This window comes from Chiloscyllium punctatum, chromosome 7 (genome assembly GCF_047496795.1).
Source record: "Chiloscyllium punctatum isolate Juve2018m chromosome 7, sChiPun1.3, whole genome shotgun sequence".
Lineage (NCBI taxonomy): Eukaryota > Metazoa > Chordata > Chondrichthyes > Orectolobiformes > Hemiscylliidae > Chiloscyllium > Chiloscyllium punctatum.
Genome location: NC_092745.1, coordinates 91,866,095 through 91,892,934, shown reverse-complemented (window position 1 = coordinate 91,892,934; position 26,840 = coordinate 91,866,095). Strand labels below are relative to the sequence as shown.

General features: G+C 38.9%; 1 protein-coding gene across 4 annotated transcripts in view; it reads right to left on the bottom strand.

Annotated features, from left to right (window-relative positions):
• The window catches only part of zyg11 (zyg-11 family member, cell cycle regulator), a 62,997-nt gene that overhangs the window by 21,197 nt on the left and 14,960 nt on the right, over positions 1-26,840 (bottom strand). For 3 of the 4 annotated variants that reach the window (XM_072574321.1, XM_072574320.1, XM_072574322.1), the window contains 6 exons: positions 23,917-24,057; positions 22,843-23,019; positions 20,372-20,436; positions 7,871-7,970; positions 6,302-6,352; positions 3,651-3,812 (listed from right to left, as the gene is read on the bottom strand). In XM_072574321.1, the coding sequence (XP_072430422.1) occupies positions 3,651-3,812; positions 6,302-6,352; positions 7,871-7,970; positions 20,372-20,436; positions 22,843-23,019; positions 23,917-24,057 (696 nt within the window). The remainder of the gene's footprint in view (positions 1-3,650; positions 3,813-6,301; positions 6,353-7,870; positions 7,971-20,371; positions 20,437-22,842; positions 23,020-23,916; positions 24,058-26,840) is intronic. The other variant, XM_072574323.1, reaches the window with a different exon arrangement.

The following is a 26,840-nucleotide window of genomic DNA, read 5'->3' as shown; positions in this document are numbered from 1 at the left end:
AATACAATAGCTACTAGCATGCCTGGACATGCAGTGGAAGTAGGTTAAATTGGAGGCATTCAAGAGAGCATTAGATGATTATAGAGGAACCCAAATCATCCGAAGGACACGGGCGGGGAGTATTTCGTTTGGTCAATCGAATGCCGGATAACAGTTTAGCCAAGCATCGGGACCTTGTGATTTTGCCAGAGTATTCGAATAAATCAAATGCGGATAATTGAAGTTCCTCTGTATTTGGATAGAAAATGGTGTTCAGGGATGTGGGAGGAAAAGTCAGAAGATTGGCACTAGGTAATGGATTCAATACAGGCACATTAGGCGGACCTCTTTTGCACTGTAACAATTTTGAGATTGTGAAGAGTAGGTCAGACGTTAGCAATGCTGTAGTGAATAACTCACCTCCTGACTCTCCAAAGACTATTCACAAGGCACTGCTACAAAAACTAGGAGGAAGTGAGGACTGCAGATGCCAGAGATCAGAGCTGAAAAATGTGTTGCTGGAAAAGTGCAGCAGGACAGGCAGCATCCAAAGAGCAGGAGAATCAACGTTTCGGGCATAAGCCCTTCTTCAAAAACACCAACACCAACAACAACAGTCACCCTCAAGTTTCCCTCCAAGCCACTCACCCATCCTGCCTCGGAAACATCATCATTCCATCACTGTCACTGGGTCAATAATCCTGGAATTCCCTCCCCTATGGTATTGTGGGTCTACCTACAGTAGATGGACTGCAGCAGTTCAAGGCAGCTCACCACCACCTACCTGAGGCAACTTAGGATGGACAATAAATGCTGGCCAGTCAGAGACGCCCATAACCCATGATTAATTTAAATTACAGTAGTCTGAGTGTTCATTCATCAGTTTCCTGGATCAAAGAGCATTTGTCTTGTAATTATTTGAAAATGCCTTTTAAAAATCGTTATTTAGATCTCTGATGGAATGCAGAAGCATCTTTCTTTTGGGAGAAAAAGAAACATACGTATGTGCAAAAAGGGATTCACTATGATAATACCAGAGGTGAAGGGCTTTAAAATATGACAGACTTCAAATAAAATTTCGTTGAAGTAAATGTTCCACTGATCAGTTAATTTGTTAGGTTCAGGACAAATTCAAAAACAATACCAAAGGGAACTGTTAGGAGAATTATTTTCAAGTAACTTGTAATTTGGTCACAGAATGTTCTATCAGAAACAACGTTGACGGCATGAGGAAAGTGAATAACTGTCCGAAACAGAAAATTCATTAAAAAGGTACAAGTGATAGGTGGTGTGAACAACAAATCATTGTCATCACAAACAGTTATCAAACTACTTACATAAGAAAAATAGTGGTGAAGGTGCTCTCAGTTGAATAGATCATCTGCAGATCTTCAGTTAATTCATTCAATTGACTTTGGTGAATGTTAAACATTCCATTATACTACCCAAAGATCAATGTATTCTTGTGATTTAGAGTCAGAGATGTACAGTCCAGAAACAGACCCTCTGGTCCAACCCATCCAGATATCCTAACCCAATCTAATCCCACCTGTCAACACCTAGTCCATGTCCCCCTAAACCCTTCCTACTCAGATACCCATCCAGATGCCTGTTAAATGGTGCAATTCATACTAGCCTACACTACTTCCTCCAGCAGCTCATTCCATACACGTACCACCTTCTGCGTGAAAAAGTGGCCCCTTAGGTCTCTTTTATATCTTTCCCCTCTCACCCTAAACCTATGCCCTCTAGTTTTGGACTCCCAGAACGCAGAGAAAAGACTTTGTCTATTTATATTATTCATGCCCCTCATAATTTGAAAAATCTAAATGAAATATTGAGACATGCCCTAGAACATCTAAAATAGGCAAGCAACTCCACACATATGAAGCTGCAGGAAAGGCACAGCCATGTAAATCCCTCAAAAGTCTTCTCTACTTCAAATAATACCATATGCAAGGTACCTGTGTCAGATGCCTCCTACCAATGACAATCTGTAATACTAAAAACAAAAGTGCCCTGACCTACAGGAGCCAAAATACAATTCTTGCCTCTCAAGGAGAAACTGTTTGCCTCACTCAAATGTTTGTCCTAAGTAGCTTAAAGGAAACCGGAAATTGAATACAGAAACCTTTGCTCACAGTTTATCAATATATAGTATCTTGTGGCATAAGACTATAGTGAACAGGAATCTTACAATATTAACCCATTGTACTATGGCTACTACTTTCATGACTGTATCTGATAAGAGATTTTATTGTACACAAGATTCAGTAGTGCTTGTAACTTCTAAGTGAAAGCTGCCATCAAAAATTAGTCTTTAATGCATCAAACGTTTGAATAATCGGAAGCTACCAATAATCACTTTCTAAAAGAAACATTAGAATTTGTAATGAGCCTGCAATTTCTATAGAGTATATTTCCAAGTTCTGTACAATTAGAGATGACGTATGGGAGAAGAGACCAGGCATTTTATCAAAGAAAGTAGTGACAGTGACAGAAATTCAGCCCATATGGCTGCCCTACCATAAGATCATGGTTGATCGAACATTTCAATGCCTTTCACATAAACTTTCCATAGAAATGTTTGATTATCAATGGCATAAAGGGACATCAACTTCTGAGTTTGATTTTTTTCTTATATACGGAGTTTGACTGAGCCTCCACAGCCCTCTGGAGTTTCCAAGATTGACCACCTGAATAAAAGTCCTAAATAGCACCCTCTTATTTTTAAAAAGTGGATACCATTCCCCCCCACACCCCAACCCAGGTTCCAAACTTCACAACCACACAAACATTACCTGCATCGACCCTATCTATTCTGCAGTTATTCTGTAGGTTTCAATGAGATCACCTATCATTCTTTGAAATACAATACAGGCCCCGTTTGTCCAATTTCTCTTCATCAAGTCAGTCCCGCCATTCATTCTAGGAATAAGTCTGGTGAATGTTCATTACTGTCCCTCAATGGGATTAATAATATCTTTCCTGTGGTAGGGGGAAATCAAAACTACCCACAGGGGTGGCACAGTACCAGGGTCCCAGGTTCAATTCCAGCCTCGGGCAACTGGCTGTATGGAGTTAGCACATTCCCCCTGTGGTCTGCGTGGGTTTCCTCCGGGTGCTCCGGTTTCCTCCCATAATCCAAAGATGTGCAGGTTAGGTGAATTGGCCATGCTAAATTGCCCATAGTGTTAGTTAGGGAAATGGGTCTGGGTGGGTTACTCTTCGGAGGGTCGGTGTGGACTGAAGGGCCTGTTTCCACACTGTAGGGAATCTAATCTAATCATACTCTAGATGCAGTATAAACAAGCATCCATACAATGGAATTCAACACTTCAGGTCATTCATATACACAACCTGAAGACACAATACAATCTAGAATTAGAATTAGAATTAGGTTTTATTGTCACATGTACTCAAGTGCAGGGATATAGGGGTATCATGTAAAGTGTACAAAGTTGTCATTCTTCAGTGCCATCTTAGGTACGATGTGTAGGAGAAGCTAATCCACAATGAGACCATGGCTCACTAAGGTGGCAGGTTGAGGCAAAGAATATGGAAATGCTCAACTTTTAATTAAAAGATCAGTGTGCAAAGAAACAAGAAGGAAACAACAAAAACGAGATAATATATTATCATTACATAATACATTTAAAAAACAAAATTACCTCTAGTACTTTCATAAATAATTCTAAGCCCTGATTTTCTATAAAGTGCTTGCAGGTGGTCGGAGATTCATCAGTCAAGTTCCAAAGTGCGCTTAGCGTAAACTTTAAAGTTGTATCAACCAGTGACAGGGTTGTCTTCTGCTCTACTATATGCAGCAGTTTCTAGAAAACAAAAAAAATTGTATGTAATCCAAAAGGTAGTGTTTTAGGTTATCCTTACTAACTTGCATACCAGCTCACTAGACTCATTAATACCAGGTTCCCATTCATTCACTCAACCTTTTACTAACCCATTGTTTACTATAACATGGTTTCATTCATTCATAAAATCATGTTTTTAGTATATTTTACTATTACAATATAGACTAAAATTAAAACATCCCTTTCAACCCATTCACCTTAAACCCTTTCTAGATCAAAAGCTACTTCTGAATCAGCATCAATATTGTAAACAATACCATCCCCACCAAGTCTCCACGAAACACTATAATATTAATTAGTCCTTACCAACTTTCTCTTCGACCTGAACAGATTACAAAACAACTAACAGTTTGCCCAATTTGTAAGTACTTGTTAAATATCTTTTATTTAGGCTATTATGCTTTTAACAAACTAACCGTTAAAACAATACTTAGGTGGAATTACATGAATGAAAGAAACTCACACTGGCAAATAATAGACAAACTTCACAACCTAGCTGCGGTAATCAGTTTAGGTTAGATTCCCTACAGTGTGGAAACAGGCTCTTCAGCCCAACCAGTTCACACCGACCCTCCGAAGAGTAACCTGCCCAGACCCATTTCCCCTCTGATTAATGCACCCAACACTATGGGCAATTTAGCATTGCCAGATCACCTGACTTGCACATCTTTGGACTGTGGGAGGAAACCCATGCAGACACGGGGAGAACGTGCAAACTCCACAGACAGACAGTCGCCTGAACCTGGGACCCTGGTACTGTGAGGCAGAAGTGCTAACCACTGAGCCACCGTGCTGCCCCCTTTATTCTTTTATTAAATGCAGGTATACTTTCTAACTTAATTAGAACATATAGGCATAGTTTGTTTTACTAATTTAAAAGACAAATAGGACCAACACTTCTAATTACGCAAGCAGATCAGACAGACACTCTTAATTCTATCAGAAGTAGCAGCCAGCACTAAGCACATATTTTAACCATCTCCTGTCTCCTAGGATAGAAGCCCCTCAAACCTTTGTGTCCCATAAAACAATGTAACTTCAGAGTAATGGAATTTTGATACAAGTAAGAATTGTCTGTAATGAGGCTATTGTAAGAATTGCATTTCAGGATTCTATCACCACCTCAAACTTGTGTTATTGCAGTTGCTGAATAAAGAGGCTATTTTTTGCCACTCACCGATTTCGGTCATTATTTTAACATGATCCTTCAAGTCCCAAAACATTTGATATAGCTATTGTGATGAGCAAAAAAAAAAATCATTTTGAAAAAGCAAGACAGATAAAAGGAGGGATCTGCAATCTCCAGTGAATCACCAATCTCTCAGCTAGATGGCCAACAGTTCAAAATATTAAAACTCTCACTTAGATAATCCATTGTGACTCATCTGGTCAGCTGGAACTCTCCAATTTGTATACTGGTGTGTAGAGCAACTTTTATAAATTGGAAGAGACAGATCTGCATTTAAAAAAAATTATACTGTTTCTCTCATTAGCTCAAGGTGTCCCAAAAATACTGTACAGGTAAAGAAGAGTACTTCTGAAGTTTGATCATGGTTGTAATGAATAGTATGCAGTTGGAAATTTGCTCACAGCAAGCAGTGTGGTAACAAAGTTTTGAGATATGAACAGAGGAATAAACGTTGGCCTAAACACAAGGACCTGCTGTTCTTCATTTTTAAAAAAACCATGGGATCTTTGAATCCAACCTGAGAATTTGGATGGAATCTTGTTCGGCTCCAACTGAAAGCATGCTGAGACTGGAGTCTGGCAAAGTGCAAACTAGAGCTTGAAACTACACACTGGGGGTGCTGAGTTCAGTAGCAAGGAAACTATGGAAAAACTTAGAGAGGTGAGGAGAGGTGGAAGAAAAGGAGAAGAGGGATGGTGGAGAGAAAGAGGAGAGGTTATTAGTGTCCAGAACAAGTAGTAGGACAGAGAGTATGGAAAGGGTCAGGGAAGTAACTTCAGGCACAGAAGATAAGGGTACAACGATGAGAAGGGGGGGGTGGGGGGGGGGGGGGAGTCAATGTAAGACTGAAGGTGTTGTACATAAATGCATGCAACATATGAAACAAAGTAAACAAGCTTGTAGTCAGATTGAAGTTGGTAAGTACAATGTTGTGGGTATCAAAGACTTGTAGCTGCAAAGGGATCAGGACTGAGAACTGAATATCCATGGATATACGTTCTATTGAAAACGACAGGCAGAGAAGCAGAGGGGCTGTAGTTGCCTTGTTAGTAAGAAATGAAATTAAAATCGACAACAATAAGTGATAGAGAGTCAGAAGGTGTAGAAGAACCTGTATTGGTAGATTTGAAGAACCACAAAGCAAAAAACTCATTAATTTATAGCAATATTTGTGTAAAGGAATAGAGTAATCCCATTATGTAGGAAATCAAAGATTTTTATTTAAAATTAGTATTGTAATGATAAGGAAAAGTAATGTTACCTTAACAATGAAGAGCTCTGTACCAAGTTGAGCAGTTTGTTCTGTAGAAAGCTGCAAAAATGAAAATAAATTGCAAATTTCCTTTTATAATTCATTGAAATTATGTTAAGACCACTTTTATCTAGGATTTTGGACCAGAAAATGGCAAATAATACTGCTTTAAACCCAGGAAACTGGAACACATTCTTGCAGTTTTGAAAACAAGTTACTGAAACTCATTGGAGAGTTGTATCTGTTGTAACTACAGCAAACTTTGTTTTAGCTGGCACTCTTGATAATCCAGCAAAAATTATATACCTCAAATACCAGAACTTCACTGTATTATCGCAAATCTCCCCAATGTCAGAGTAGTCAGTTAAGGGTGCGAGTGAAAAGGCTCTCTGCCAGTAAGCTTATTTAATGTAAAGTTGTATCAGTTAGTTATGCTATAAATAAAGCAAAGCAATGATGTGTATACCCCCTGCATTACATTTCTATTACTTATGTAAAAACACACTTAGATTGTGTGGACCTCTTGATCAACTGGAATAATTGATCAACCAGCACACTCCTGGCCCCATAGGTGCCAGTTAATAAAAAGGTTTGCTTTACAACGTTGCCTTATTCAAGGAGTGAGAGACATGCTAGACAGACTGGCAGTGTCTGTGTGCCTGGCTAAAACTGCCCTGAGCACAGAGTTTTGACTGATATCAACCAGTTGTGTGGATTCTTTTTCAAAGGAATTCGGCATAGTACCAACTCCTTGGCTGGTTCCTGGACAATTGACTAAGTATCTTGTAATTGCCTTATGTTTGGACAATACAGCAGAAACATCCAGCCTGTGAAGGAGAAAAGAAAACAAATCTCTTATTCTCTCGCCTCTCTGATGCCATGGGAATATAGTGCAATTTGATGGCTTACTCAAATCTTTCCATAAGTGACAACTCCAGGAATAGTGATGCTTTTGGGTCCTCAGAAATACAGATAATGGATATCCAACCTCTATTACTGGAGACTGTTTCATATTACATTTAGTCTCACTTCTCTTTTAGGACTAGATCAAAGCTTGTACACAAGTGGTGGGGTCTAATTATTTTTTCACCACAATCTGTTTACTGTAAATAATCAGTTTTGGGCAGCATCAACCCTGTTTTTAAATGGGTGCAGAACTACAGCACAACATTGTCCAGAGGCAGTACCAACCTGTTCCAATGCAAAGCAAGTATGGAAGTGCAAAAGTAAAATCCAACTATTGGAATTTAAAATGGTCTCTGTCCTTAGTAATCAAAACACATTGTTAAGCCATAAAAACAGAAAATGTTGGAAACAGTTAGGAAACCTCTCAATGCTAACTTTGTTTTTCTTTCTATAGAAGCAGTCAGATCTATTGAGTATCTCCAGCATTTCCTGTTATTTTAGATTTCTAGGACCCTCAGTATTTGGCTTTAGACAGTTATGGCGGATGTCGAGAGAGAAAATGGATAACTGCAGTCTGTACCGTACTGGGGGGGGGGGGGGGGGGGGGGGGGGGGTTGGGGGTCAATTTCCACAAACAATTTGTACTTTATTAATGTAAGCATCATAATATACCTTTGCTGCCAAAATAGAGATAATAGCCACTGCCATCCTTTGCATGTTCTGATCTTCATGGTTACAAAGCCATTGCATTACTAATTTGGCAGCCTCAAACCTGTAAAACCAAAATAAGTCAATATTGACATTTTGCCTACACATTTATAAATACAAGTGTACTGTAGTATTCCAAGGTCGAGTTGTACAAATGACAAAAATTTTTAAAAAAAGGTACAGCTACAGTACATACTCCACATTTGTGGTGATCACACAGCACATTCTTTAAAAACTTTCCTCAGTTGTACAGTTTCTTCCTGCTGCTTTCCTTGCTCAGTTTCTTGTACTGTTCATTACTTCACTCTGTAAAAGTGGGGGTGGTGGTGGGGGAAAGAGTGCCACTGGTCTCCATTTTCTCATACGTTCACAATTCTTCTCTTAAGAAGTTTAAACATTTAAATATAAACTTATTAAACAGATCTCTTATGTTAATTCTTATTTCATGGGTAATATTCCAACTATTTCACAGACTGTCATTTTAAAATTGTTTGAAATTACTTGACAGCCAGCCAAAATGCTTCATTTTGAAAAATAAAAGTAATGACCAAGCTTCAAACCATTTTGTTTTCTCGTTTCCCTGATCTCGAAGCTTTACGTCTGCAGAGATTTGAATAACGTTTCCAAGAAAGCAAGGTACCTATTATGAAAGGAAGTGGGTTCAGAATTTCCTTCCCTGTGCAGTGTCTAAAAATAGAAACAAGGAGCAAGAGTAGGGCACTCAGCACTTTGAGCATTGTTCTGCCATTTAAGATGATCATGGCTTATCAGATTTTAACCTCAATTCTACACTCCAAAGATTCCGCATCTATTGCCTTTTGAGGAAGGGAATTTCAAAGATTCTCAGCACTCAAAAAACATTTTCCTTGTGTCGCTCTTACACGTGATTCCTAAATTTTTAAATTTATGACCCCTAGTTCCACATTCTCCTCCAAGAGGAAACATTCTTACCTGGTCACATCCATTCAGGATTCTCTAGGTTTCAATCAAGTCACCTGTGATACTAAACTCCAGAGAATGCACCTTAGCCTGTCACACCTTTCTTCATAAAGCTATCCACTTACTCCAGATATTAGTCTAATAAACCTTCTCTGAAGTGCTTCCAATGCATTAATATCCTTCTGCAAGTATGCTAGTCATTCCCGTTCCCCTTTCAGTTGAAGCAAAACACTCAGACACAGTAGTTTTACTTTCCATTCTCTCCAGTGCCTGGAGAGGGGGCGAGGGTGAGAGCGAGAGCGAAATCGCCCATGTGTGCAGGGACATGGGTTCCCAGACTTCTCTCGAACCATATAGTCAATGAACTATATTATCATTTTACAGGAAGGAGCATCCAGATAAGGCCACATACATATTAATTGGGTGACCATTACAAACAACAAGTATCAATAGTAGATACCAGGCCCTTTACTGTTATACAATGAATGTTCTTAACCTTGTTAACTGGATTCATACAAAAGGATACTTGCCCCCTTGTTAGCTGACCTTGCATACTGAATGCTTCCAATATTGTTAAATGGCTCTACAAAATGACTGCTTTTCCACCTTGTTAACCTATTACCTTTGCCTCCAGCACCCCACTGTTAACCGCAAATTCTTGTCTGATCTGAGTCATGCTCAGCTAAACCTCTTGTTTCACAAAACTCAGAACTTAACTCTTTCCCTGCCTGCTTTTCCCCTATACACATTCTCATGTTGACCAGTAGTGTGAACAGTACTCCAGGCGTAGTCTCAGGGTGTCTCTAGATCACTCTGGATGAGGATATTAGACAAGATTGCCAACTTATAGCCTTGAAGTAACATGTAGCCCCAGACAGCCGGCCTATAAATCCCAAGCATAGCAATCCAGATTTGGTGGATTGGCCATTCTTAATTTCCCATAGTGTCCAGGAATGTGCAGTCTAGGTAATCTAGCCATGGGAAGTGTAGGGTTACTAGGATGGGCTGGGGAGTTGGGTGGCTGGTTCTGGGTGGGACACACTGAAGGTCATTGTACAATGGCCTGCTTCCATACTGTAGTATTCTATGATTAGATCACTATTGAGGTAAAAAGTGAACTTGGCTTTAGGATCACTATGTAGAATCAATTTGGGTGATTAGCAAGGAAAATAAGTTACTGGGGAGGGGGGAAAATACCCCTAACAGTAGCTACAAATCAGAACATAAATCAACAAGTCATTTGGCTTATAAGAAAAGTATTACAATAATGATAGGTAATTTTCAATTTCTTAGTGAAAGAATCAAATTGGCAGAAAGTAGCTTTGGAGGAGGAGTTCGTAGAGTGTAGTCAGGACCATTTCTTCGAGCAATATGATCAGGAACAAACAAGGGAACAGGCTATTTCATCCCTGTTAATGTGCAATAAGAAAGGATTAAATGATCCCATAGTAAAAAGAATTTTATAGGCAAGTTCAGTCATAAATGATTTGCCATACTTAGTTAGAGGATACCATCGCAATGTCACTGGATGAGTAATCCAGAACCCCAGGGTAAGGACAGGTTCAAATCCCACCATGGAAAATGAAGAAATTTAAATTCAATAAAATTCAGAACAAAAAGCTAGTATAATGGTATCGATGTAACCATTGCAATTTAAAACAAAGCATCTCATTTATCAATCAGTGTCCTTGAGGTAGGCAAACTGGCATCTTTACCAGACCTGGTCTGTGTGAGACACCAGATCTACAATAAAGTTGGTAACTTTTAGGAATGGGCAATAAATCCCCTATCACGTGACCAATTTTGTTTTAAAAAGTTGGAGGATGAGATATAACAAAGGAAGTTATAAAAAGGCATGAAGAGAATAAAACAGGAAAGGCAAGATGGTAAAGAAGCAATGTAGAACATTTAAGGAATTTTTTCACAACTCCCAACTATTTCTTCCTTGATGGAATATATATTCCACAAGATTTTTATCCATGTTAAATCCATGGATATAACTAAGAAAATTAAGGACAATTTCAAATTCAGAGAAAATGCATACAATGTTGCAGTAGATTAGGAACACATTAGAGCCAAGAATGCTGAAGAAAAACAAAGGTTAGAATGAACAATCAGCATATAAAAAAAAAACAGACAGTGAGAGAGCTTCAAGGTGCATAAAAGAGAGCAACCAAAGTCAGCTTCGATCTCTTAGAGGACAAGACTAGAAAACTTGTAATAGGAATCAGGAAAAAGGCAGACTCTGAAGTATATCGTATTTTATCATTAGGACAAGAATCAAATAAAACAGGTCATGCAATAGTTTAAACAAAAAAAATCAAGAGGCAAAAGGAAGCTTGAACTGGACCGGATGTCCTGAATCTTTAGATCTTAAAAGTGGTGATAGAGATAGTGAATACATAGTTGCAATTTTCAGTAAATTCACTAGATTGTATAAAAGTTCTAAAAAGGATTGGGAACCTCCAAATGTAACAATCACTATTCAAGAAAAAAAAATCTAGGGAGGTATTTAGCCGAGCATTTGCTAAATGAGAAAAGACTAGAATCCATTATTAAAAAGTGTTAATACCAGGACATGTAGAAGATCATAACACAATCAAGCACAGTTTTGTGAAAGGAAAATAGCATGTCATGAAATGACAAAAGGAGGGAATGAGAAAGTATTGAGCCTTAAAGCTTGTCCTTAAACATTTAGACTAAAATGTAATTTTGAAACATCGAACACATTTGCTGCACACGAGAAAAGAGACAGGCAGGGAGGGTAAGACAAGTAAGAACATTTGCCTTAACATCAGTGAATCTGTATAAACAGGACACAGTCATATTACGGCTGTTCCTTTGTGAAATTAATAACAATGTTTGAATCTTACCTCAAAATGAAACTCTATATGAATTAACTTCTTTCTGGAATTATTGTCCTTCACCATTATCTGTCCAGTTCAGAACATGCCGTGCTTTTGTTAGCTTTGTGTTTGTGATAGTACAGCCTTTGTAAACTTGTGTATATAGGTAGTCTATTTGAGATAGCACAACAGAGTAGCCTGCCAGGGCTCTTAAATAACTGATGTTCTACTCTCCTGGGTTATTAGAATCCAGTTAGTTTAGCTTATATGTGTTATGTTGTAACAGTGATGTTATTAATAAGTAAAAAGGGATTAAAATTAAAAACTGTCAGTAAGAGTTTTTTTTAATTCCAGACGACCAGAGTACGATCTCTGGGATGAACCATGAGAGGCTTACAGGTTGAATTCACAAGGGATTCCCTGGGCAGTCTCAAATCTGTACTTTACCAAGTGTATGACAGATTTATTATAACTCTGAGGATGAAACAAGCAGGATGGACAAAGGGGAACCAGTAAATGTGGCTCATTTCAATTCCAAGAAACACTACATAAAATATGCCATACAAAAATGTATTACACAATAAGAACAATGGCATGGAGAAGTTACATTGTAGAAAGAGGAGAAATTAAGTAACAGGGAATGGAGTTAAAATAAATGGTTATTTTTAGCTTGGCAAACTGTAAAGCAAAAGACTACCCTAAAGTCATAGTGAAAGAGTTCAGATACAGAAATCCAGAGAAAAATGGTCTTGGGAGTAATTAATTTGATTAATGTTAAGGGAGACCTAAAGGGTCTAATTTATAAAGGAGTGAAGTATTGAAGGAGAACAGTATTCCCCTTCTGCGGTGTGTAAAGTCAGACACAGTTCCAGTGTTAGGACCAGAAAAAGTGTGCAGGAAGTACTTCCAGCAGCTGCTCCTGGAAAGCTAGTTTGGAGTTGTAGAAGCAACTGGGGTCACTGCGGAGCATCAACAGAGAGGATTATGAATAGCATGTCACTCTGTAGGTTAAGAATTCACAGGTTGGGGGGGGGGGGGGGGGCTGTCAGGGGAACGAGAAATGGATGACCATCAGGCACAGTAACAAGTCTAGGCAAGCATTGTGGGAGTATCCTATCATGATAATCGGTGTGGACTTATTGGGCCGAAGGGTCTGTCTCCACACTGTAGGTTCAATTCCAGCTTCAGGCAACTGTGTGAAGTTTACACATTGTCCCAGGGTCTGCATGGGTTTCTTCCCACAATCCAAATCCCACAATGTGCAGGTTAGGTGCATTGGCCATCCCAAATTGTCCATAGTGCTCAGGGATGTGTAGTTTAGGCGCATTAGTCAGGGGTAAATATAGACCAATAGGGTAGGGGAATGGGTCTGGGTGTGTTACCAGAGAGTCAGTGGGGACCTGTTGGGCCAAAGGGCCTGTTTCCACACTATAGAGAATCTAATCTGTAGAGCATCTAATCTAAATTTCATGGCTGCAAAATGAGACTCTGGGTTGGCATGTTGTCTCCCAAGTGCTGGGGTCAATGATGTCTCAGTGTGGCTACAGGACATTATGAATTGGGAAGGTGAACAGCTCGTGGTCATGGCACTCATTGGTACCAAAATCATACCAATTTTTCTAAAAAAAAAAGTGGTGCTAAAAACCGATGTAAGGAACAAGGAAGCAAGTTAAAAATTAGGGCCTCAGAAGTAGCAATCTCAGGATTGCCACCAGTGCAATGTGTTAATCAGAGTAGAAATAGGAGGATATATTAGATGAATACATGGCTGGACAAATGGTACAAGGGGAGAGTTTCAGATTTCTGGGGGAGGTAGGTCCTGTACACGATATACAGATTGCACCCAAGAAAGATCAGAACTGATGTCTTAAGGGGAGACTTTGCTAGTGTGTTATTGCACTACAAGCAGTTCAGAGAAGGCTCACTAGGACAAATCCCAGAATGGTAGCCTTATGAGACAAGATTAAACAGGTTGGGGCTCTACCCTTTGAAATTACGAAGAATGAGACTTGAAACATATAGGATTCTCAAGGGGCTTGATAGAGGAAATGCTGAGGATATTTCCTCTCATGCCAGACTCTAGGTACAGAGGGCATTCTCTCATAATTAATGGTGTCAATTTAAGGCTAAGAGGTGGAGGAATTTTCTGTCAGAGGTTGAGTGCATTTGGAACTCCTTGCCACAAAAAACTGAAGGAAAGAAAATGTGATATCTCCAAGTTTGCAGATGACACAAAGCTGGGTGGAAGGGTAAACTGAGGAAAATCGTAAAATCATAGAATCCCTAAAGTGTGGAAACAGGCCCTTCAGCCCAACAAGTCCACACCAACCCTCTGAAGAGTATCCCACCAGACTCTTTCCCCTACCCTATTACTTTACGTTTCCCCTGACTAATACATTAACCTACACATCCCTGAATGCTATGTGCAATTTAGTATAGCCAATTCACCTAACCTGCACATCTTTGGATTGTGGGAGGAAATCTGAGTACCCAGAGGAAACCCACAGAGACATGGGGAGAATGTACAAATTCCACACAGACAGTTGCTAGAGACTGGAATTGAACCTGGGTCCCTAGTGCTATGAGGCAGCAGTGCTAACCACTGAGCCACCGTGCCATCCCAGGTGTTTGCAGAGATGCTTCAATGCAATTTAGACTAGTTGAGTAAGCAGGCAAATGCGTGCAAGATAAAAGTATAATGTGGATATAGGTGAGGTTATCCATTTTGGATTTCCTAAATGGCAACAGATTACAAAATCTATTAACCTGGGTATCCTTGCACACTAATCATTGAAAGCAAGCAACAGGCAGTGAAGGCAGCAAATGGCATGTTGGCCTTAATAGTGAGAGGATTTCAGTACAGGAGCAGGGATGTCTTGTTTCACTGAGCCCCTGTACAACTGTAACAATGCCTGGAGTATTATGTGCAGTTTGGTCTCCTTACCAGAGGATGGATGTTCTGGCTATGGAAGGAAATGCAGCAAAGATTTACTAATTCCTCGGATGGCGGTCAGACATATGAAGCAGACTGGACTGGTTAGGACTATATTCATAGAAATTTAGAAGAAGAAAGAAGAATCTCAAAAACCTATAACATTCTAATAGGAGTATACAGAGGAAAGACAGCAAAGACGCTGCCAATGACCTGGGAGTCCAGAACAAGGGATCACTGTCTGAGGATACAGGGTAAGTCATTTAGGACTGAGAAAAAGGAGAAATTGCTTCATTCGAGACTGGTAAGCCTTTGGTATTCTATGCCACAGGAAGTGGTTTAGATTAAAACCTTGAATATTTAAGGATATAAATTTTGTTCTTTGTGCTAAAGGCATTCAAGAATATGGGAGAAAGTGGGAACAGGCTATTGAATTGGATTATCAGCCATGATCACACAGAAAGCAGAGCAGGCTTGAAGGGCCAAATAGCCTACTGCTGCTCTTACTTTCCCTGTTTCGATGGAACTAACAGGTGTAATGAGGTCAGTCAAGTGGACCTCAAGGAGTTCCCTGATTGGGCCATATTAATAGCCTCTGTTTTCAAGTTGAAGACATGTACTATAGCTTTGAGTGGGAGCTGTTTTGAACTGAGAGCTTACAAACATCTGTGTATATGACTAGATGGTCAAGACAGAGTGCACTGGAAAATTGAAAATATTTAACATCTGGCAGTGAAATGGATACCTGAGTTTCAGTTGCTGTTTTGACAACTATTCGAATTTGACTAATCAGTTGAAAAATTATGCCCCAGGAAACTAAAACCCAGTTGCTTTTGAATTTATTGTTTTTCCAACATCGAAACAGTGAGATGATCCAATCTTGGAGGTGTAAAAATGCAGACATTTTGAAACTTGGAGAAACAGAACTGCCATTGACACAGAAATGCATGGATGCCAGACATCCTCCTCTCCAAGAAATTAGGAAACACAAATCAAAAAGGTAGCTTTTCATATATAACATACTCACAGTAAGAAAGACGATGACCCAGGGAGATCCTCAGCCAGAAGAAAAACACAGAAGATGACAGTAGCGGTGAATGTTTGAAATTATAGTTGATGTAATTTTAATAAGTGTCTAACTGGAACAGCATGTTGTTAGAGTTGGAGACAGAAAAAGCATTTAAGAGCAAGGGGGCTTAAAATTATGAATAGTTGTTTAATGTACATTTTTGGAGTTAAAAAATAAATTGACATTATTTTCTTTAACTGGTGGAATCTGAGTGTTCTCAGTCATTCATATTTTAAAAGATAACAAGGCAAGGTGAGTTTTTCTGGGTGTTTGGTTTAATTAACAGAGGGTTCACGTTGGTGTTGTCACACCCCAATCATGCCAGCATTTCCTGGCTGATAGATAAAAACAGGAGTGTCTAGAAAAAAAAAAAGAAAGAAAAAGTTAGACATCCTGTTCATTCAGACCTGGCTCTTAGGGAGCTGGATCAGTGTCGATAGTAAGCTAAAGGAGAACAGTGATGGAATACTGGCCTCTGTGGAGTTATTTTAATGGGGTGCCACAAGGAGTGCTGGGACCTCAACTATTTATAATCTATATTAACAACTTGAATGATAGCTACCAATTTGGCTGCAATACACAAGCCTAATAGAAAAAGGCAGTTCAGAAAAGTAGTTAAGAGTTGGATTTTCTCAGTTTAAAAAAAGGCACAAGGACACTGGATGCAGAAATTCTATCCCTTTTTTCAAAAGATGGTACTTTGCATTTTCCCACCAGTGGAGGGAAATCTTTACCTCAGCAGGGCTATTTAACTTAGTACATAGTTCAAACATACCCCTATTTTGGCCTCAGCAAACATAAATGCTCTCAAAGTACGATATACATCTGTTTAATTGCTATGATATGAAGACCAAAAATGAAAGGCCTGCAGCTGCACTTTTGGATTGCTTTGATTGTTAGGTCATCTCATGTAAGGTAAAAAAGATAAAGCATTAGCATTATTCATGCAGTTTCAACAGTGATTGTCATGAATGTTTGGCTGAGTTTTAAACCAATAATCTTAAGAACAGGAATACAGAGTTCACAGATTGTCAATTTAAAGAGGCTATTGAAGGATTAACTATCTTAAAATAAACTTCTTCTGTTCAGATCGCATTTATGAGAGATTAACCAGTGAATTTAAAAACTGACTGGTTTACACAGATGTATGGTGTATGGGTGAAAGCTGTAGTAAGCGGTCTCAATTTTTTTTTTACAAAGTCACTAAATGGCTCACGATCTGTCCATGGTGGATACTGGCCATGGGACTATAAAGGCAACAAGGAAGGGTATGAGGCATTGGAGTATGGAAGATGTGAGGGATGAGTGTTTGAGAACACAACAGCTTGTAAACAATTGAGATAAATTCCCAAAAGAACTGAGGCAAATTGTTAGAAGGCCCATCAAGGCACTTGTCCACCTCCATGACTCCACCTTCTATGGATTGATAAGCCCAACTGACTCTGCACCCCTGGACTAAAATTTCTGAACACATTTTACTATAATGTGAACCATGACTTTACTGATGAAAATAGGACCACAAGGGTCTGCAAAGAAATATGGATGTTTAAAAAAAAAGTGAGCAAAAATAAACTGTTAAATGTAGTTCAGTGTTGGAAAATATGAGCTTGTCCACTTTATTAAGTAATATTCTATTTTTCTACTCCTGTAAAGAGCAATTGCCGGGGTCTTGGGCGTCCTTGTACTTGAACGATAAGAGGTTAACATGCAGGTCCAGCAATTAGTTTGGAAAAGCAAACAGAATTTTAACATTTATAATAAGCAGAAGAATTATAATTGAGGGAGAGATGTTACTACAGGAAATTGGTGAAATTGCCCTTGTAGTAGTTCATAAAATGGGATATATTTGCATTGGAGGCATTTCAAAAGAAGATTCCACGGATGAAGCGGCTGTTGTGTGAAGAAAAGTGCAAATCTATAGTTTAGAAGAATGCTGGAAAATATTCTCTAGCGTCTTCCCTATCATAGGACCATAAGACATAGGAGTGGAAGGAAGGCCATTCAGCCCACTGGTTGCATCTAGAATTGTGGGGCATTTTCAAAATAAGGAGCGTCTCATTCACAATGAGTGTGGAACATAAGAATTTCTTCAGATTTGAACTTTCTTCAAAGAGCAGCAGCAACTGAATATATTTAATGACCCAAGTTAGACAGAGCTTTTAATCAGCAAGTTAAGAGTTTAGGATTGTGGAGGTCAAACAGGAACGTAGTCAAGAGCACAATCAGATGAGCCATGATCACAGTGAATAGCAGGACATGCTTAAAGGATCGAATGGCCTACTCTGGCTCCTATTTATTATGTTATGGTCTCTCACCCCAAGTAGTTATTAATTTTGTCATTTTTCCCTCCTTATCTTGTAGATGTGAATTGTACATAACTCTCAACAATAATATACTCAGCACTCAAATCTTAAGAGTGCTTTACTTCTGCTATGTATATAGACACTATGATTTTTGATTTTGACAGTATGACAGAAGAATGCTTTGCAACATAAATAGATTGAAGAAAGTCACAATAATCTGTACAGAATTCTCAGTCAACCTCCACTCAAATAATGCCTTCAGTTCTGTGCACCACATTTGAGGAAGAATGTGGAACATATGGAAAGCAATAAGTCATTCAGCCCCTCAAACCTGTTCCACTATTCAATAAGATCATGACTGGTCAGTGGCCCAACTCCCTTTGGTCTATATCCCTTAAATTTTGTTAAGCAAAAAGCAATATCTATCTCAGGTTTAAAGTCAAAAACTGATCCAGTATCTACTGCCGTTAGTAGAAGAGAACTTCAAATGTCCACTACCTGGTGTGCAGAAATGCTTCCTAACATCTCTCCTGAACAGTCTTGTTGTGATGTCTCAGATTATGCCCCCTAGTTCTAGAATCCCCAACCATGGAAATAGTTTATTTTTATCAACCCTGTCTTTTTCTGTTAATATCTTGAAGACTGTGATCAGATCACTCCTCAACTTTCTAAATTCTGGAGAAATTTGTATAATCTCTTATAACTTAACCCCTGAAGTCTAGGTATCAATCTTGTAAACCTAAGTTGTACTCACTCCAAGGCTAATATATCCTTCCTAAGGTGCAGTGCCCAGATCTGCTCACTGTACTCCAAGTGGGGTTTAACCAGCATTTATACAGCTGCAGCTTAATTTCTGCATTATTGTACTCCAGATATAAATCTAGCATTCCATTAGTTTTCTTGTTTCATTTCCACACCTGTTTGTGACATTTTAGAGATTTACATACCTGAATCCTCAAGTCTCTTCCGACATCCACTTTATAGCACCCAGAAACTACCATGATCTATCATTTTCAGTCCAAAATGAATAACTGCACACTTGCTTATACTTAACTCCATTACTGCAGTTTTGCCCATTCACTTAATCTGTCAATATCCCTTCCCCAAATATGCTATCATATACACTGGCTACAATGCTGCCTAACCTTCTGTCATCGTGGAGGTATTAAGAATGTGCAGAAAAATCATGAGTTATTCCATGGTTGAGAAACTTCAATTACATGGAAAAATTTTGGATTGTTCTCCTTGGAGAAGGGATGATTGAGGAGCAATTTGATAGTTAGTCAAAATCATGAGGAGTCTGGACAGAAAAGGTAATGGGAAATCATTTAATTGGTGGAAGCAGAGAGAATCAGAGGGCACAAATCATCAATTTCCCTATGAGCAACTTATTGAGCAAAAATCTCAACTGGACTCAATCTAAATACAGCGGCAACAAAAACAGGTCATAGGCTTTGGGAGTCAGAGGGTGAATTACTCACTTTATTCCTAGCCTATGTTCTAGGAGGCACAAGTCAGCAGTATGATGGAATACATCCCCCCCCCCCACCCCGCCCTCCACCCTTTCCCCCCTTTTGCCTGGGTGGGTGCAGCTCCAACAACATTCAAAAGAAGCCTGACACCAACCAGGACAAAGTAACCTGCTTGATTGACACCACAGCCACAAATATCCACTCCCTCCATTACTGACACTTAGCAGCATAAGACCATAAGACATATATGAGTGGAAGTAAGGCCATTCGGCCCATTGAGTCCACTCCTCCATTCAATCATGGCTGATAGGCATTTCAACTCCGCTTACCCGCATTCTCCCCGTAGCCCTTAATTCCTCGAGACAACAGTTTGTATGATCTACAAGATGCACTGCAGAAATTTGCCCAAAAGTCCTTAAACAGCATATTCCAAACACATGACCACATCCATCTAGAATGGCAATGGCAACCAATACATGGGAACACCACCACCTGCAAATTCCACCCCTCCCAAAGTCCTGACTATCCTGCCTTGGAAATACAGTCACCATTCCTTCACTATCACAAGGTCAGAATCTGGGAATTCCCTTGTTAGGTATATTGTGTAGCAACCGCAGCTATTCAAGAAGGCAGCCAACCAATACCTTCTCAAGGACAACTTAATTACTTGCAATGAATGCTAGCCAACAATGCTCATATCCCACAAGTGAATTTTAAAAAGGCTGAATGGTTACTGTAAAAGGAAGTAGAACTACAAATTTGGATCTTGATATACAATTAAACTAGGCAAAACAAAAATCAAACTGATTTAATAACCTGCTATTAAAATTAATAAATAAAGGTTAGGGCAATGCCTTTTTTGCACAATCGAAAAAGGTAAAATATCATTGACAAGATTACTCACCTGTTAAATGGGACATCTTGGAGGATACGGTCACTGCAAAGGGACAACAGACAATTCTTCTGAAGCTAAAACAAGAATGTATTTCAAATTTATCTTGTGAACATACTTTGCAGTCAATGAAGTTAAAACTTGGTCAGACATTTAACAATAAAAATCCTTTGCCAATAATAGACATTTGAAATAAATTCTGCAAAGTCAGAGGGCAGTAATGGTGAAATAGCAGGTTATATGGATTGGCCAAGCTAAATTGCCCCATAGTGTCCAGGCTAGGTGAAGTTTGGGTAGGATGCGCTTTAGAGGTTTTATACAGACTCAAAAAGGTTGAAAGGCCTCTGGCCTCTTTCTTCATTGTAGGGATTCTATAATTCTGTGATCTCAGAACAGTGTACAGATATTTTCCTTTTTGGTCTCTCCAGCTAGGTAGTCTCTTTGATGACACTTTACTATGAAGGCAGCATTGGTTTGGTATTATAATCTGATCCTGCAAGAGTGCATTTCCTGAATGTATATAGTTTATATGAAAATTCTGATTAGTGGAGTATTGTGCTTGCCAAAATGCAAGATGATTTGTAAATGTCTTTCAAACGCAAGTAAGCCAGAATACATTTGTGCCCTGAAGAACTGAAAGGGGAGACACTGTCTGGCTAAGATGCATAATATGATGAAAATGACAGGATACAACTTGGAATGTCTCCAATACTCAATGGAGCGATGTTTTTCCCTCTCCAGCTTAGACTGTCAATCTCTAAAGGCACATTCCAGACTTGATCAATTGGCATGACATTTCTATTGTAGGTCATTTGCACGAAAAGTCCTGTACTTTGTTATTGGGTGCATTTTGGTCAGTGTGACTGGTTACCTAAGATGATGCAGGAGGACCATGGCAAACAGTCAGGAGAAGCTCAGTAGCAGCATCAGGCCACTGCAGAGGATAAAGTGTTTCTTGGACCCAACTCCACTTCCTGCGATAATCAAGGTGCAGTACTGACACAAGCTTCATATGTCTTGAGTCAGTGTGAGAAAGTTTTGCCAGTTGTTGGAATGGGATCAGAGGGCTGCAGGACTGGCAGGCCATCTTGTACTGCAGCTTCTCAGTCACTGCAACACAGTCTAGATAGAGTGCAGAGTCATTCTGAGGGTGTTAAGACAGGATATAGCTATAAGCAGATAAAGTCTGGGGTGTGGTGGTTAAATGTCAATTAGGGTGAGAAAATAGGGTTGTACATGCAAGGAAATGTCAGTCTCGTGACTTTTTGGTTGTTGTGTCATGATGCTGCCAACACTTGCCCATATGCACAGTGGTCTGTCAAAGATGGCTCAAGAAAAAGGGATGCAGATAGATATCAGGTGAGTGCTGCTGAAATGGCATGTGATAACAGGAGGAGAGAAATGACATGATGGACACCATAGAGGCAAGGCAGGTACTTAGTGAGCAAATAGCAAGATAGCCATTAGACTATGCGGCAGTAATCCTTCACAAAACAAAAAGTTTGAAACAACTAAAGGGAGGAAATAAAAAGCAAGATCCAGTCTTGCTACTGATAATTGAAGAGCAGAAAGACAATAAATTAATGCTAACATTTGTTCTTCAATTCACAAGAGTATGGTCTAAAACAGGTGTATAATATTGTGGTGCTACAAATCAAACTAAAAGGAAGAGGATTCTGGAAATATTCAGCTGGTTCACCAATATCTGTCGACTATCTTTCATGAAGACTCCTGACCAGTTATGAAAAGTCACTGACCTAAAAAGTAAACGCTTTCTTTCGACAAAGAGTACGGTTTTGTGGAAAGAACTATAGTAAAACTGCAGCAACTAAAAAAAAAATCAATTTTCACAAATATTAACAAAACAATTTTCTGTTTCAACACTGGTCAAATGACTAGACTGATTAAATGCAAATCAGCTAGGACATAGCCAGGAATGAATTTAAGACATTCCCCAGTTACCACCTAAGTGGCTTCTTCCTGACTGACATTCCATTCAGAAAGTATAGTCCATATTCGCAAATTCAATGTCTCAATTAAGTTGGACAAGCCAACATTTTGTGGAAGGCACAGTCTTTTGCTTTTTTTTAAAAACAAAACACATTTGGTGGTCAATAATCTGCAGTCCTAACTTGTCAGTTGTTAAGCTAACGAGGAGAAAGTGAGGACTGCAGCTGCTGGAGACTAGAGCTGAAAATGTGTTGCTGGAAAAGCGCAGCAGGTCAGGCAGCATCCAAGGAACAGGAGAATCGACGTTTCGGGCATCAGCCCTTCTTCAGGAACGTCGATTCTCCTGTTCCTTGGATGCTGCCTGACCTGCTGCGCTTTTCCAGCAACACATTTTCAGCAGTTGTTAAGCTAAAGCAATATTTGCTTTGACTGGTTGAATTAACAGAAGGCAAAATGTGAAATAGCTAATGGCATGCAAATATGAAGTGATGCCCATTAATTATCTTGTGTTATATTTCATCTCCAACACTTACCTGTTGATGGTTGGGAAAGTGTTCCATGGCTTTCAGTAAGAGACGAGTCACTTCTGTCAAAAGGCGCACAGGCATTCCACCTGCTAAATCCTGTTTTGTCAAATTGAATACACATGCGCTAGCAGCTAGCTGAACTGGCAGGTTTGTGGAATGGTTTTTCATTCCAATGACCACGAGCTGAAAATAAGAACAAAATATATCACAAGCTATAACAATGACCAAATTCTTTAAATATGGGAAGGTCAGGATGACATTTTTTTTAAAAAAAAACTCTCCTTGCACTACCCCCACCAAAAGCAATGTGCAATTTCCTGTTTGGAATACTTTTACAGTACCCTGCCTTCCAAATTTCATTTCCAACAGTGTTGTTCAGAGGGGTTATAAACTCAACTGATACCAGTAGATTACATAGGAGGATATATAGACATCTGTAATGGCAATAAATATCTTGTCCAATAAGATCGTAGATGGTCAGCAGCTGGCCAATCAATTTTTTTTTAAATTACCCTTTCTGGTGTTGTCTGCATTCCAGAATCATATGCTTAAAAACTTGTTTTTATTATCAGGGCTTGGAAAGCTGGTTTAACGTGAACATGGAGGAAATCCATCATACTGACTGGCATTAAGTAACGCCAATTTTATACTTTGCTTTTAATGGTAGAGATTTATTTTTCCACTTGAAAAATGTGGCCCATTAACAATGTAAAGCATTTTCCAGCAAAGGAAACCTACATATAAACAGTCAATGGCAAATGACTGCCACAAATCTGGTAGAAGTGAATTTTACTTTGCTATTGGTAAAACAATGGCTCGTAAATATGGATTTTGAACCACAGGAAGATGCAAGAATTTTCTCAGAAACATATGAAATGCAACTTTCCACTTCTACCATTTTTGTCACGTGAACTGCATCATTACTCTTAGTGATGAGGAATCATCACAATATAATATCTTTCAATTATATTGCAAAAGTACAAAGATAATTAATGATTGGCTTCCAGGTCATTTAAACAGGTATCATTCATCTACAGGAAAAATTTCAGAATCAAGAGTTGATTTAAATATAAACTTTACCTTCAGTAGTTCCGGCTGTGGTTTTTCCATACTGTGTGTCAGGCTGAAAAGATGAAATAATGCTTCTCTTACAAAAAAGGCTCTTTCACTGTATCGACGAAGAGCTTCAGAAATCTGTACTTCATTTGCTTCTCCCGATACCTTTCACATATAATAACAAGGATTAAAAAAAGTTGTAAAAGATCAAAAATAAATTTATGAAATAACTTTTCTTTCTTCCCCAGCCATGCTTAAATTCTACAGTAACAGCAATCATACTGGAGCTCATTCTCTCCATATTAATAGAGGGTTAGCATAACAGCTGCATAGAATGGAAAAAAAACTTCAAAAAGGGAATGCTGAAAGATAAAGGATTTAAACACAAGAAATAGGAGCACAAGTAAGGATTTTCCCTTTCAAACCTGCTCCCCATTAACACAGCAAAAGTTGAGACTTATCAGTTAAAGTCAAATTTACACTACTCACTACAACCTTTAAAAGGTTGGTCAATTTAATCACAAAAGTATGGATTTTAAACATTGTTATGCCATCTGTCCAAACGCATGAACCACCCTTTTAATAAAAGCTTAACTTTCAAAAATCTAATTTAAAACAAAAGCTTTAACAAAATATACTTTTGCTGAATTTTTTTGAAGAATATTATTTTGCTCCCCAAATCAACCTATAAAAAAGGATCTTCATGTCTAAGCCCTTGAATGTACTGTTGTCGTCATCCAAAATCTATGCCCAATTCTATCCTCCTTCCTGACCACACACAGGTTAAAATGAATTTATTTTATCAATGAAGTATTATTTGATCCCAAGTGGAGCTTCAAATCCCAATAATCATCTTAATTGCAAAGACTATCTAGTACATAAATAGCAACTGTTTCTGCGAATAATAAATAAGCATACACTTAAGTATTTAGCAATGCCCATATGGACTGGAATATGCTTGCATGCCAAATATCCAGTAAACACACTAAGGAAAACATTAGAAGTTCATTTTTCCACTTACATACAATGATTTTAATATTAATAATGTGTGACTTGGATGGGAAGCCACAAAAATATTGACAATTTAATATTTCTAAAAAATGAAGTGTTTCATTTTCACTCAGATTCAAAGGCAAAGAGAAAATAATGTTTATACTATGTGAGAGGAGAATGCTAATCAGTTGGCAATTGGGCTCAGATTTTAAAAAAAGGTACTGCCAACGGAGAATGACCCAGTTAATGGCTGACTTAACTGCCAAGAATTATTTAAATTTTAAACAAAACCAGGTAATTCGGATTGGTTAATGCATTGCCCCAAGAAATTAACCAAAGAATGGTTGTCATCTTTTTGCTTTAGACACAGCATATGTGTGTATGTTTTGTCTGTAACGAGCATAAATTAATATAAAAAGGTTATGTAGCTTTCAGTACACAAATGCACCAACCAGAAACCCTGAATTTTAAACTGAATGTCAGCATAATGCTACATAATCCTGAGTGTGTGGAGCAATGTGACCTAGTTATGAAATCACATCTGGGCACGTTTGAGAGGTTTGCAAGAATGGACTGATTGCAATATTGCTGTACTCAAACAACTGAAGGAATACGCTTTTAACACGATGTACCAGCCTGTGGAGTCCATGGCCTACATTCCTAGCATCACACAATTCAGTCATATGGAACTGTTAACATGATTTTACTCAAAAGGCCGCAAAAATAAAATTACACATAATAGGGGAAAATCCATGCTTTGCAGCAAAAGCACATTAAAAGTACGATTTCATTTAGACACTATACTGGAATATTTACCAATGTATCAATCCACTCAAAACATGGGCTTAGTGCAGCCTCTAAAAATGAAAATTGTTCAATTCCTCAGCACTCAAGACTACTTTATTTTCATGAAGGCAGGAAGCAAGAATGAGAGAACTTTGGAGCCAGAATATCTTGCTAAAAGCTTGGAGTGACTTCAAATCTCAGGGAAATCACATTGCTGCAATATCAGAGAACCAACCGCATCCCTGCCTCTGAGCCAGAAGCTCCAGGTTCAAACCATCCTCCAGGGCTTATTGGCCAGTGAAGATGTTCTCATAACAAGGCCAAGCAGGTTAAGGATCAGCTTTTAAACCCTTCAACACATGCCATTGGCAAATGGTATGAGCAGGTGAGTCATATGGTGGAATGAAATCGGATCCTTTACTTTTGTTCCAGCAAAAAAACTTTAAACAAAAAAAAGTGTTATGTTACCACAACAATTAAATCTTCCTTGAGCATAGGTGGCTGAAATAGATCACATTGCTGGCAACAGGTTTTGATTCCAGTTTCAGCTGTGGTGGACTAGAGACCTGCCTCCCTGTGTTCAAACCTGCCTTTAGGAAGAGAATGTGAAAAATCACCATTAGCACTTACCAATGCTAAGAAACCAACTGATAGGGAACATAGTATTTTTACAGCAGGAGTGAGGACCAGAGGGCTGCTGGGTAAATAATTGCTTAAAAGCATACCTCAAGCGTCGGGGCCTCCATTTTTACAGCAGGAGTGAGGACCAGAGGGCTGCTTGGTAGGTAAAGTAATATATTTGAGTGGTTGCTTTACCAGAAACACTACTAAAAAGGTAGTGTTACCTACCCATCCTCCTCCACTAACCCAAAAAAAGCTTCTGTGCACTGGATTGGTAAAGTGACTAGCTTATTTTATTTTTCAGTTGTCTCTTTGGGAATTATAGAATAGTGGGAATGGCAATTAGGGCAGTTGGATGTTCGTCCAGCAGAATGTGGGAGGTAAGTGTCACCCCTAATGTCCCTGCTGACTTTCTCTACCGGAAGTGCACCCAACTTCAGTTCCTCGAAAACCATGTTAGGGAACTGCAGCGAGAGCTGGATGAACTTTGGATTGTTCAGGGATGGAAGGGGTTACTGAGAAAAGTTACAGGGAGGTTGTCTCACCTC